Source organism: Ammospiza nelsoni, chromosome 26 (assembly GCF_027579445.1).
Source record: "Ammospiza nelsoni isolate bAmmNel1 chromosome 26, bAmmNel1.pri, whole genome shotgun sequence".
Lineage (NCBI taxonomy): Eukaryota > Metazoa > Chordata > Aves > Passeriformes > Passerellidae > Ammospiza > Ammospiza nelsoni.
In genome coordinates, this window is record NC_080658.1 from 1,135,977 (window position 1) to 1,148,007 (window position 12,031).

General features: G+C 60.1%; 1 protein-coding gene across 1 annotated transcript; it reads right to left on the reverse strand.

Moving 5' to 3' along the window:
- Positions 1-1,526: 1,526 nt before the first annotated feature.
- On the reverse strand, positions 1,527-5,048 carry LOC132084011 (MAPK-interacting and spindle-stabilizing protein-like). The gene is made up of 2 exons (XM_059489006.1): positions 4,935-5,048; positions 1,527-2,096 (listed from the first exon to the last, which is right to left on the reverse strand). The coding sequence occupies exons 1-2, from the start codon at positions 5,046-5,048 to the stop codon at positions 1,527-1,529; spliced, it is 684 nt and encodes a 227-aa protein (XP_059344989.1).
- Between the last annotated feature and the right edge of the window lie 6,983 nt (positions 5,049-12,031).

Genomic DNA, 12,031 nt, shown 5'->3' on the forward strand with positions numbered 1-12,031 from the left:
TGGGGCTGCGGAGCCGCAGCCGGCATGGGACACAGGGACAAAAGGACACAGGGACACGGGGACACGGGGACACAGAGACACAGGGACAGAGTGACATAGGGACACTGGGCACAGGGACAGGGGGACACAGGGACACAGGGACAGGGGGACACAAGGACACAGGGACACACGGACACAGAGACACACGGACACACGGACACAGGGTTTTGTTGCCCTTGGGGGCTCAGGCAGCCCCGATTCCCTGCGTTTTCAGCCCAGCCCCACACCATTCCCCCATGGAAGGCCGATCCCGCTCCTGTCCCGGCCCGGGGCAGCTCCGGCGGGGAGGGAGCGGCTGCCGGGGCCGGGAGCGCTGCGGGCCGGGAGCTCCTGGCTGCGAGCGCCTCCTCCTCCCGCCGGGGGGAATTTGGGGTGGATTCGCTCCGCGTTTGTGTTGGCTGCCGAGGGACTTGGCCCCCGCTCCTGCTGCTCAGCCCCGGGGCCAGCGCTGGCGCATCCTCATTCCTGCTTTTCCAAGGAATCCCATCCGGAACGGCCGCGGGTGCGTTCGGGTCCCGGCGCGTCCCAGTTCCCCCAGTGGGGCCGAGGCCCCGTCCCAGCCCGGAGATTTCCAGGCTCCAGGACCAGGGTGTCCAAAGCCAGGGCCTGAATTCCATCTCCCGCCGCTGATTCCAGAGGTTCCCTCCCCTGGGAAACCCCTGGGATGGGCTCAGTGTGTGCTAGAGCAAAACCAGTTCGGGACTGGGACCAGTCTGGGACCAAACCATTTCCTTCGTGCTCTTTCCAAGAATTAATTTTATTTTTCCAGTGGATCTGGAAGAGGGAACGTTGAGGTTTGGATTGTTTGGGTTTTTTGGGTTTTTTTTCCCTTTCCCTGTGTCTGGATGCGTTCCCAGCCAAACACCGAAAATGAAATTTTTCTTCTCCTTCCCAGTGAGAAAATTCCTTCTTTCCTGGGAAAAGCTGCCGGGGTCGGGGTGGAACTGCCCCGATCCCCGATTGGGAAGAGGCAACGGCGGCCAGGGAATGCAGAGCTCGGAGAAAAGGCACAGGAAAGGCTGGGAGCGATGCGGGGAACCTGCAGGGAAAGGCTGGGATCAGTACAGGGAACCTGCAGGGAAAGGCTGCGATCAATACGGGGAACCTGCAGGGAAAGGCTGCGATCAGTGCGGGGAATCTGCAGGGGAAGGCTGCAATCAATACGGGGAACCTGCAGGGAAAGGCTGCGATCAGTGCGGGGAACCTGCAGGGAAAGGCTGCGATCAATACGGGGAACCTGCAGGGAAAGGCTGCGATCAATACGGGGAACCTGCAGGGAAAGGCTGGGATCAGTACGGGGAACCTGCAGGGAAGGGCTGCGATCAATACGGGGAACCTGCAGGGGAAGGCTGGGATCAGTACGGGGAACCTGCAGGGAAAGGCTGCGATCAGTACGGGGAACCTGCAGGGGAAGGCTGGGATCAATACAGGGAACCTGCAGGGAAGGGCTGCGATCAATACAGGGAACCTGCAGGGAAGGGCTGCGATCAGTACGGGGAACCTGCTCCGGTGGCTGCAGCTCCCGGACCCTCGGATTCCAAACGCTCGGGGGCAAAGGGAAGGGAGGAATTCCCGGCTGGAGGAAATGGGAGATGCTCGGGTTGGATTAATTCCCACTGGATCCGCGGCTGGATCTTGCTTTCCTGGCCGGGACCGGGAGCCCTCGGGGGCCGGGAGAAGAAGGGACCGGAGCCGCCCCGGTGTTTTCTGTTTGCATCCCGCGGTTCCCAGCGGTGCCCGCCGGTCTGCGGGAGCAGCCGCGGGAGGAGCCTCGCCCGGGCCGGTCCCGGTGCAGGCAGGGGCAGGCTCGGATAGCGGGGCTTGGAACGAGCCCAGGGCCCCTCCGCGCCCCCGAACCCGGCACGGTTCATCCCCCCCGGCCACGGGAGCTCGGGGAAGCCGCAGCTCAGCCCCCGAGGGCTCGGAGGGGGAATCTCCGCCTCGTTGGGTGCGAAATCGGGAATTGTTGTGGAAATCTGAGGCCAGGAATGAGAGCGGGATGCTGTAAAGGGAGGGATGATCCCAGAGGAACCAGGATGGGCCCCGGGATGCGGGAACTGCGAGGACAAAGCACAAAACACAACGAAAGCACAAAAGGAGTGGATGGGTTTGCCCAGGGCGGTGCAGGAAGCCTGGGGGGAGGGAGGAAATCCCACCCAGCCCAATCCAGGCCAATGCAGGGGGGGAGCTAGGAAATCCCACCCAACCTATCCCATCCCATCCCATTGATCCCATCCCATCCCATCCCATCCCATCCCATCCCATCCCATCCCATCCCATTGATCCCATCCCATTGATCCCATCCCATTGATCCCATCCCATTGATCCCATCCCATCCCATCCCATCCCATCCCATTGATCCCATCCCATCCCATTGATCCCATCCCATCCCATCCCATTGATCCCATCCCATCCCATCCCATCCCATCCCATTCATCCCATCCCATCCCATCCATCCCATCCCATCCCATCCCATCCCATCCCATCCCATTGATCCCATCCCATCCCATTGATCCCATCCCATCCATCCCATCCCATCCCATCCCATCCCATCCCATCCCATCCCATCCCATCCCATTGATCCCATCCCATCCCATCCCATCCATCCCATCCCATCCCATCCCATCCCATCCCATCCCATCCCATCCCATCCCATCCCATCCCATCCCATTGATCCCATCCCATCCCAGCGCTCCAGCTTCTCTCTGGAGCCTCCCAGTTCAGAGAGCAGCCCCGAGGGCACAGCCCTGACCCGGATTTGTCCCTTTTGGCCCGGGACCGCTCCTGTGAGGAGGCTCCAGTCCGGAGCCGTCCCTGGCTCCCCGCGGTTCCCCCTGCGGACCCATCCCGGGCCGGACCGGGCCCATCCCAGCCCATTCCCAGGCACGGCCGCGCTGTTCCCAGCGCTCCTGGCCGCCCTTCAAAGCCGGGCAGCGCAGAAACCTCTCCGGGCTCGTTCCCATTCCCTTCTCGCAGCCGGGCCGGGCTCCCGGAGCCTCCCGTGCCCGAGAGGAGCCCGGCTCCGGCTCCTTGCGGGATCTGCCCCCGTGCCAGGCTCCGGCTCCGCTTTCATCCCGCCCCTCCTGGCCTTTGATTGCCGGCGCTGCGAGGAGGCTGCGGCGGGGAATTGTCAGCTCGGGCCCCTCCCGCGGCTCCGGAGCGGGACATCAAAGCCCGGCGCCGTTTTTAGCTGGAATGCGGCGGGCCGGGAGCTGCGGCCAATTCCAGCGGCGGTTCCTCTGCCGTAACCCGATCCCGCGGCCCCGGAGGCGTCCCCGGCCCCGCCAGGTGACACCGGAGCCGCTCCTCGGGAGCAAGTCCTGACTTCGCAGCGCACGGAGCTTTTCCGGCGGCGCTGGGAGCCTGCGGTCGGGGCTGCGATGAGCTCGGCTTGGAAAGGACTCACCTGGATGGGATTAACCCTTTCCGGAGCTCCGGGATCCTTCCCCGCTGCAGCGCCGAGGGATGGCGGCCTCTCGGGGGGATTTGGGAGCAGCTTTTGCGTCTTTTCCTGGCGCGATTCCCGTCATCCCGATCTGCACGCTCCTCAGGTGGCACCATCAGGAGGGAGCTCCAGCCGGGATTTTCCTCTCTGGAAGGAGGAAAATCGCTCCAGCCTTTCCCACAGCAGCAGGAGGCTCCAGGAATCACCTCTGGGAAAAATTCCTGACCCAGCTTGACCTCGGGGAGGGGGCGAGAAATCCCAAAAAATCCCAGTAATTCCCAATAAATCCCAATAATTCCCAATAATTCTCAATAATTCCCAATAATTCCCAATAATTCTCAATAATTCTCAATAATTCCCAATAATTCTCAATAAATCCCCAATAATTCCCAATAATTCCCAATAAATCCCAATAATTCCCAATAATTCCTGCTGGACTGGCAGGAGTGCCCGGGACACCGCCGGGATCTTCTCTGGGATCACATCCAGGCTCGGGGGGTTTTCCAGCCCCAGGGGATCCTCTGGGGAGCGAGGATGGGATTCCCCAGACCCCGGAGCAGGTTTGGTGTCTCCGTTGATCCTGGGAGCTGCCAGGAAAGCAGGAAATCCCGGGGATTCCATGGAATGGTGGAGGAGGGAACAGCCGGGAAATCTCTGCCCAAACCTCACCCTCGGCCAGGGCACGGGGGCACTCCTGGACTTTGGGATGCTCGGAGCATTTTCCTTGGATTTCTGGGGTCAGACCATTTCCTTCAGGAAATCTGGGAAGCTCCCCCTCACCCCCGGGTGTGTTTGGGAAGAAACGGCCCTGGTGGGATTTCCTGCAGGACAGGAGCTCCAGGCACACCCCGAACCCATAAACCCGCGGGATGCCCGTGCTGAAAGCAGGGAACGAGCCCTGGAACGGGAACAGATCCCAGGGAAACCTCGGGGGTGCTCCAGCCCCACTCGGCAGAGGGGAAACTGAGGCTCGGAGCAGCATTCCAGGGCCAGGGAACGCTCCCGGGGGCTCCTTTCCCTGCGGGGGCCGGGTTCAAAGCGCTCCGCAGACAAAGGAGGGCTTTGAACTCCTCCTCGTGGCGGGGAGGGCAGGAAAACCTTTCCCAGCCGGGGAATATCCTGGGATCCCCTTTGATCGGGCCCTGGGGAGCAGCAATTCGGGAGGAGCTTTGGAGAGGATCCTTTCGTCCCCTGGGTGAGGAGCAGGACAGGGATTGATCCCGACTGCTCCAAAACTGGGCCTGGATCCGAAATTCCAACATTTTCCTCCTCATCCTCCAGAGCTTCCCAGGCCTCCATCCCTGGGATTTCCCCATGGGATGCACAGCAAGGCCAGGACGGGGAAAATGGGGAATTTCGGGAGCTGCTGCTGTCCCAGAGGAGTGGGAAGGAGAGCACGGAGCCCACCAGGAATTCCAGCCCTGGCAGGTTCTCCCAGCCTGGCACCCACAGGGGCGGCCCGGCAGCGCCACCAGGGCGAGGTGACAGCGGGCACAGCCCCGGTGACAGCGGGGACAGCCCGGGTGGCCGCGGCAGGGCCGGGAAATGCTCTCCCCGTGTTCATTCCCTGCTTTTCCCAGCCAGGGAAGGGGTTCGGGGCAGCAGAGCCCGGCCCGGCTCAGGGATGGGTTCCACCATGCCGCGGTGCCACTCCCCGAGCCGGGAGTGCCAGGCTGGGAGGGAGATCCTTGGGGAAGAGGCGCTCCCAGACTCCGGGAGGAGATGAGATAAGGGCTCGGGGATGCGATAAGGGCTCGGGGATGAGATAAGGGCTCCGGGAGGTGCCGGCGCAGTCTGGAGCGGTGTTTTCCTTCCTCCATAGGTGGCCCGGCTGGCAGCTCCGCGCTGCCTGAGCAAACAATTCCCGGGGAGAGGAGCCGGGGCCAATTCCCTGCCGGCTGCGGCTTGAACCCTCATTAACAGGCGGCGCTAATTGCGCTCCGTGCGCGGGCCGGGCCAAGGCGGAGCTGGCAGGAAGAGCTGCGGGCTCGGATCCCTGCGCAGATGCGGATCCGATAAGGAGCAGGAGCTGATTTATCCCCGGCGCTTCCTTCCTCGTGGGCACGGGCACAGCCCCGAGGGGCTCCGGGCTGAGCTCCCCCGGTACCGGAACCGCACGGGGATCCCGGCTGAGCTCCCCCGGTACCGGAACCGCACGGGGATCCCGGCTGAGCTCCTCCGGTACCGGAACCGCACGGGGATCCCGGCTGAGCTCCCCCGGTACCGGAACCGCACGGGGATCCCGGCTGAGCTCCTCCGGTACCGGAACCGCACGGGGATCCCGGCTGAGCTCCCCCGGTACCGGAACCGCACGGGGATCCCGGCTGAGCTCCCCCGGTACCGGAACCGCACTGGGATCCCGGCTGAGCTCCCGCGCTACCGGAACCGCACGGGGATCCCGGCTGAGCTCTCCCGGTACCGGAACCGCACGGGGATCCCGGCTGAGCTCAGCCGATACCGGAACCGCACGGGGATCCCGGCTGAGCTCCCCCGGTACCGGAACCGGCGGGGCTCGGGGACCGGTCCGGGCTGGGTCCCGGGGTTGTGGGGCTGCAGCCGCGGGAATGAGGATCCAGGGAGCTCATGGAAAAATCCCTCTGGAATGTGATCCGGCTCTGGATTTGCTGCCCAGACAGAGGGGAATCTGGGAATTTGGGAATCCTGGAATCTGGGAATCCGGGAATCCTGGAATCTGGGAATCTAGGAGTCCTGGAATCTGGAAATCCTGGAATCTGGGATTCTGGGAATCCTGGAATATGGGAATCCTGGAATCTGGGAATCCGGGAATATGGGAATCCTGGAATCCGGGAATCTGGGAGTCCTGGAATCTGGGAATCTAGAAGTCCTGGAATCTGGAAATCCTGGAATATGGGATTCTGGGAATCCTGGAACATGGGAATATGGGAACATGGGAATCCTGGAATCCAGGAATCTGGGAATCCAGGAATCCTGGAATATGGGAATATGGGAATCCTGGAATCTGTGAACCCTGGAATCTGGGAATCTGGGAGTTCTGGAATCCTGCTGTTCCCTGGCTCTTCCCACGCCGTGGGGCTGGGACAGGGCAGCTCCTGGAGCTCCACTCAGGGCCAGGAGGTCGTGGCAGGTTCGGCTCTGTGGGAATTCAGCTCCACTGGGAAAACCTCCTGTGAGGTTTTCCTTCCGGGGGTGCCGGGAATGAAAACATTCCCTGTGTGAGGGATAAATCCATTCCCTGTTTTGGGAAGGTTCCCGAGTCCCTTGGGCTGTGCCAGCCCCACCTGCCGGGAATGGGGGCGACACTCGGGAATGGGGGCGACACTCGGGAATGGGGGTGACACTCAGGAATGGGGGCGACACTCGGGAATGGAGGTGACACTCGGGAATGGGGGCGACACTCGGGAATGGGGGCGACACTCGGGAATGGAGGTGACACTCGGGAATGGGGGTGACACTCGGGAGGGGAGGCGACACTCGGGAGGGGAGGTGACACCCCAGGTCCCCTCCGCTCCCTCCCCTCTTTCCCAAGCCCGCCCGGGCAGCCCCGACCTGTTCTTCTCCCAGCCCACAGCTCCGGGGCTGGGGAGCGCCTGGCCCGGGGCATTCCCAGCTCAGAGGGCACCTCTGGAATGCGGCTGCTCCGGAACGCTCCGGGCCGGGCCGGGAACCCCGGGAGCTCCGGCTCTGAGCCCCATTACAGGCACGGGGCTCCCGGGATCCGTGCCCGGTGCTGGGCGGCGTTATCCCTGCAGGTGGCATCCCAGGATCTCCGCTGAGATGCTCCGGGATCCCTGTCCGGGATCCGGCTGATCCCCACACCCCGAGGGTGCCGGGAATCCGGGATCCCGCCAGGATCCACCTGGAGAGGGAATCAAACCCGGCCTGGGTCCCAGACCGGCCCTGGTGGGATTTAAATCCCTTCCCGGCAGGGTTTGGGTCCCTGGCGACATCGGGGAAATGATCCCGTTCCCTTTGAAAGGGGGAATCAAACCACATTAAAAGGGTCTGGTGGGAATTCTCCCCGCTGTGATGTGGCCGGGCCTGACTCCCCCGGGAGTGCTGAACTGCACGGAATTAAACCCAACTCCATGGAATTAAACCCAACTCCATGGAATTAAACCCAATTCCACAGAATTAAACCCAACTCCACGGAATTAAACCCAATTCCACAGAATTAAACCCAACTCCATGGAATTAAACCCAATTCCACAGAATTAAACCCAACTCCACGGAATTAAACCCAACTCCACGGAATTAAACCCAACTCCATGGAATTAAACCCAATTCCACAGAATTAAACCCAATTCCACGGAATTAAACCCAACTCCATGGAATTAAACCCAATTCCACAGAATTAAACCCAATTCCACTGAATTAAACCCAATTCCAGGCCCGGGTGTGATGGGGAGCGGGACGGGCTTGGACCGATCAGCTCCAAAGCCACACTTTAATTAATCTTTTAATTAATCTGAGGGGATTTTCCACACTGGCTCCAGGTGGATTGGCCTGGCAGGGAGAGAAATGGCTGGGACAAGGGATGGGATCTCTGGGATCTGAGGGATCTGTGGGGATCTGTGGGATCTGGGGGATCTGGGGGATTTGGGGGATCTGTGGGATCTGGGGGATTTGGGGGATTTGGAGGATTTGGGGGATTTAGGGGATCTGAGGGATCTGTGGGATCTGGGGGATTTGGGCGATTTGGGGGATCTGGGGGATTTAGGGGATCTGGGGGATCTGTGGGGTCTGGGGGATCACATTCCCTGTCCCAGGGCCAGGCCCTGTGACAGGACAGGGACAGAGCTGGGGAGTTTGGAGGGTCTGGGTTGGCACCAGGAGCAGCTCTGCCCAGCTCTGTGATGGGACAGGGACAGAGCTCAGGAGGGGTTTGAAGGCTCTGGGTTGGCACCAGGAGCAGCTCTGCCCGCTGGAGCCCTGGGCTGGCTCTGGAGAAGCAAACCCCAGAGCCCTGGAGCGTCTCCAGGCCGTGGCTTCGGGGTTTGGATCTCCCCCAGGAATTATTTCGGGCAGCGCCGCCCTCTGCTCCCGGCGTGGGCAGCGGAGCCGCCGGGGAGCCTCCGTGGCCCTTCTGGAGGCTTTTTTTAGCTTTTTGTCCCTAAATCCAGCGGGTTCGTCCCACTCGGGGCCTCTGGATGTGGCTGGGCCCGGCTCGAGGCTCGGCCACCACCACGTGTCCCCTGTGCCACATCCCAGAGCGTGGCACTGCCAGGCTGTGGGTAAACAGAGAGTGCTGGCCTGGACTGGGACATTGCAGGGACAAAATGGGGACAGGGACAGAGACAGAGAGTGCTGGCCTGGGTTGGGACATTGCAGGGACAAAATAGGGACAGGGCTGGGACAGGGCAGAGACAGGGCTGGGACAGGGCTGGGACAGGGACAGGGATGGGGACAGGGACAGGGACAGGGACGGGGACAGAGAGTGCTGGCCTGGATTGGGACATTGCAGGGACAAATGGGGACAGGGCTTGGACAGGGACAAAACAGGGACAGGGCAAGGATAGGCCAGGGACAGGGACGGGGACAGGGCAGGGATGGAACAGGGACAGGGCCGGGACAGCGACAGGGACAGGGCACAAATCCTCAGGATCCAGCACTGCCCCGGCTCCCTCAGGCACTTTTGGGCTCCCATCTCCAGAGGGAAGATAAGGCCTGGATGGCCATTAAAGGAATTAATTAGCAGATGTTTGATGAATGTCTGATTAGTGCTGTGGGGTTACACAGCCCCAGATAAACCACGAGGGTTCCTCACATCCCAGATTGCCTCAGCACCAGAGATGGATCCTGACAGGATTTGTGGTCTGGGATTTTTCCTGGGTTTTTTCCAAATTTGATCTGGATTGTTCTGGATCTGTTCCAGACCTGATCTGGATTTCCTTTTCTGGATTTGCCCCTGTGGTTGCTCTGAGTTTGTTCTGGATTTGCTCTGTGTTCAATCCAGATACTATCTGGATTTTTCCCCTGGGTTTGTTCTGAATTTGCTCTGGGTTTGTTCTGGATTTGCTCTGTGTTTAATCCAGATTTTATCTGGACTTTTTTCTGGGTTTTTTTTCCTGGATTTGTTCTGGGTTTCTTCTGAGTTTCTTCTGGTTTTCTTCTGAGTTTGCTCTGTGTTTGATCCAGATTTCCTCTGGATTTGTTCTGGGTTTGTTCTGAGTCTGATCCAGATTTGTTCTGGGTTTCCTCTGTGTTTGTTCTGGGTTTGATCCAGATTTGATCTGGATTTGCTCTGTGTTTGATCCAGATTTGCTCTGGGTTTGTTCTGGGTCTGTTCTGGATCTGTTCTGCGTTTCCCCGCAGGGATCTCTGTGCAGCCCCCGCTCCTCTGGGCATTCCCCCCATTCCAAACGTTCCCGTTCCGTGTCCCAACCTCCCCGGGGTCTCCCCTGCTCCCCTCCCCTTCTCCCCAGAGCTGTTTCCCACAGACCCCTCCCCGTTTTCTGCATTTATTCCCTGCCCCGGCCCCTCCCTCCCCTCTGCCTCCCCGGATGACAAAACCCTCCCGGACAGGAAATCTTGGAAATCTTCCTTAATCTCTCCCCAGCCCCAACCACTGCCGGATCAGCTTTAATGACAATAATTGAACAATGCTCGGCCGCACTCGCGTTTTCTCAGCCCTCTCAGAGACGGGCTAATTAATGAATTAATTGCGAATTCACCCGCGGGGTGATGAAAGGATGCCCCGGCTGAGAGGGAAAAGGCGCTGGGAGCAGAGCGGGGATTGCGGAGGATCTCCATAAATCACGGGGAAAGCGGCAGCTCCCAGGACATTCCCGACCTTTGGGGAACCCAAACTGGATCCGTTTGGAGCTCCCGGCATCAGCGGGGCCGGGCGGGAGCCGATCCCAACCCCGCCACTCCCGGGGCAGCCGCCCCGAGCCCAGGGTGATCATTACTCGTTAATTATTTGTTATTTATTGTTTGTGCCGCCGATGTCCCGGAGAATTCCCGAGCCCGCGGAGGGAGGCGGCGGCCCCGGGACGTGGCAGCAGCTCCGGGCTCCGCTCCAGCTCCCGCCGGCACCGCCCGCGGCTCCCGGGGACTCTGGTGACCCCATCAAAGCCACCAGCGCTGTCCCTGTCCCTGTCCCTGTCCCTGCTCTGTCCCTGTCCCCGTCCCTGTCCCCGCGGATTTTAGGGACAAAGAGCCAGGAGAGAGGAGGTCACATGGCCAAAAGTGGCCGAATTCCCAGCGGAATGAGGAGCTCGGGAAAGGCACAGGGAGAGGGGAAGTGGCTGTGCCAGAGCTGGGGGGGCTTTGGGAGCTGCCCTGGCATGAATGGGATTGCCAGAGCCAGGAGAGCCAGCCATGGATCCATCCATCATCCATCCATCCATGGATTCCATCCATCCATCCATCCATCCATCCATCCATCCATCCATCCATCATCCATCCATCAATCATCCGTCCATCCATCCATCATCCATCCATCCATCCATCCATCCATCCATCCATCCATCCATCATCCATCCATCCATCATCCATCCATCCATCCATCATCCATCCATCCATGGATTCCATCCATCCATCCATCCATCCATCCATCCATCCATCCATCATCCATCCATCCATCCATCATCCATCCATCCATCCATCATCCATCCATCCATCCATCCATCCATCCATCCATCCATCATCCATCCATCCATCCATCATCCATCCATCCATCCATCCATCCATCCATCCATCCATCCATCCAGCAGTGGGAACTGTTCCCCTTTCCCTGCAGGTTTCCTTTTATTCCTGCCACATCTCCCCTGAACATTTCCCCCTGGAATTCCAATTTACAGCACCCACATTCCCATTTCCCTCTCCTTGTTAAAACCCCGGGGGAGCCAGAGGCCTCAGAGGCAGGCGGGGTTGGGTAAGCTCTGGAAAAACACGTTCCCAAAGTTCCCAAAGTTCCCAAAGTTCCTGGAGTGGCTCCAGGAAAGGGACAGGAAAGGGAAAGGGAAAGGGAAAGGGAAAGGGAAAGGGAAAGGGAAAGGGAAAGGGAAAGGGAAAGGGAAAGGGAAAGGGAAAGGGAAAGGGACAGGAAAGGGAAAGGGAAGGATTTTATTGGGATGTGGCCATGGGCAGCTGCCTTGATGCCACAGCCTTGGTGCCACCACTTTGGTTCCACCACCTTTGTTCCATCACCTTGGTGCCACCTCCTTGGTGCCACCACCTTGGTTCTATCACCTTGGTGCCACCTCCTTGGTGTCCCTGCCTTGGTGCCACAGCCTTGGTGCCCCCTCTTTGGTGCCACCACCTTGATTCCACCACCTTTGTTCCACCACTTTGGTGCCATCACCTTGGTGCCCCTGCCTTGGTGCCACCACCTTGGTGTCATGTCTTTGGTGCCACCACTTTGGTTCCACCACCTTGGTGCCACCACTTTGTGCCACCACCTTGGTTCTGTCACCTTGGTGCCACCACCTTTGTTCCACCATCTTGGTTCCACTGCCTTGGTGTCCCTGATTTGGTGTCACCACCTTGGTGCCACCTCCTTGGTGTCACTGCCTTGATGCCACCACCTTGGTGCCACCTGCCCACGCCTGAAGAGCCAAAGCT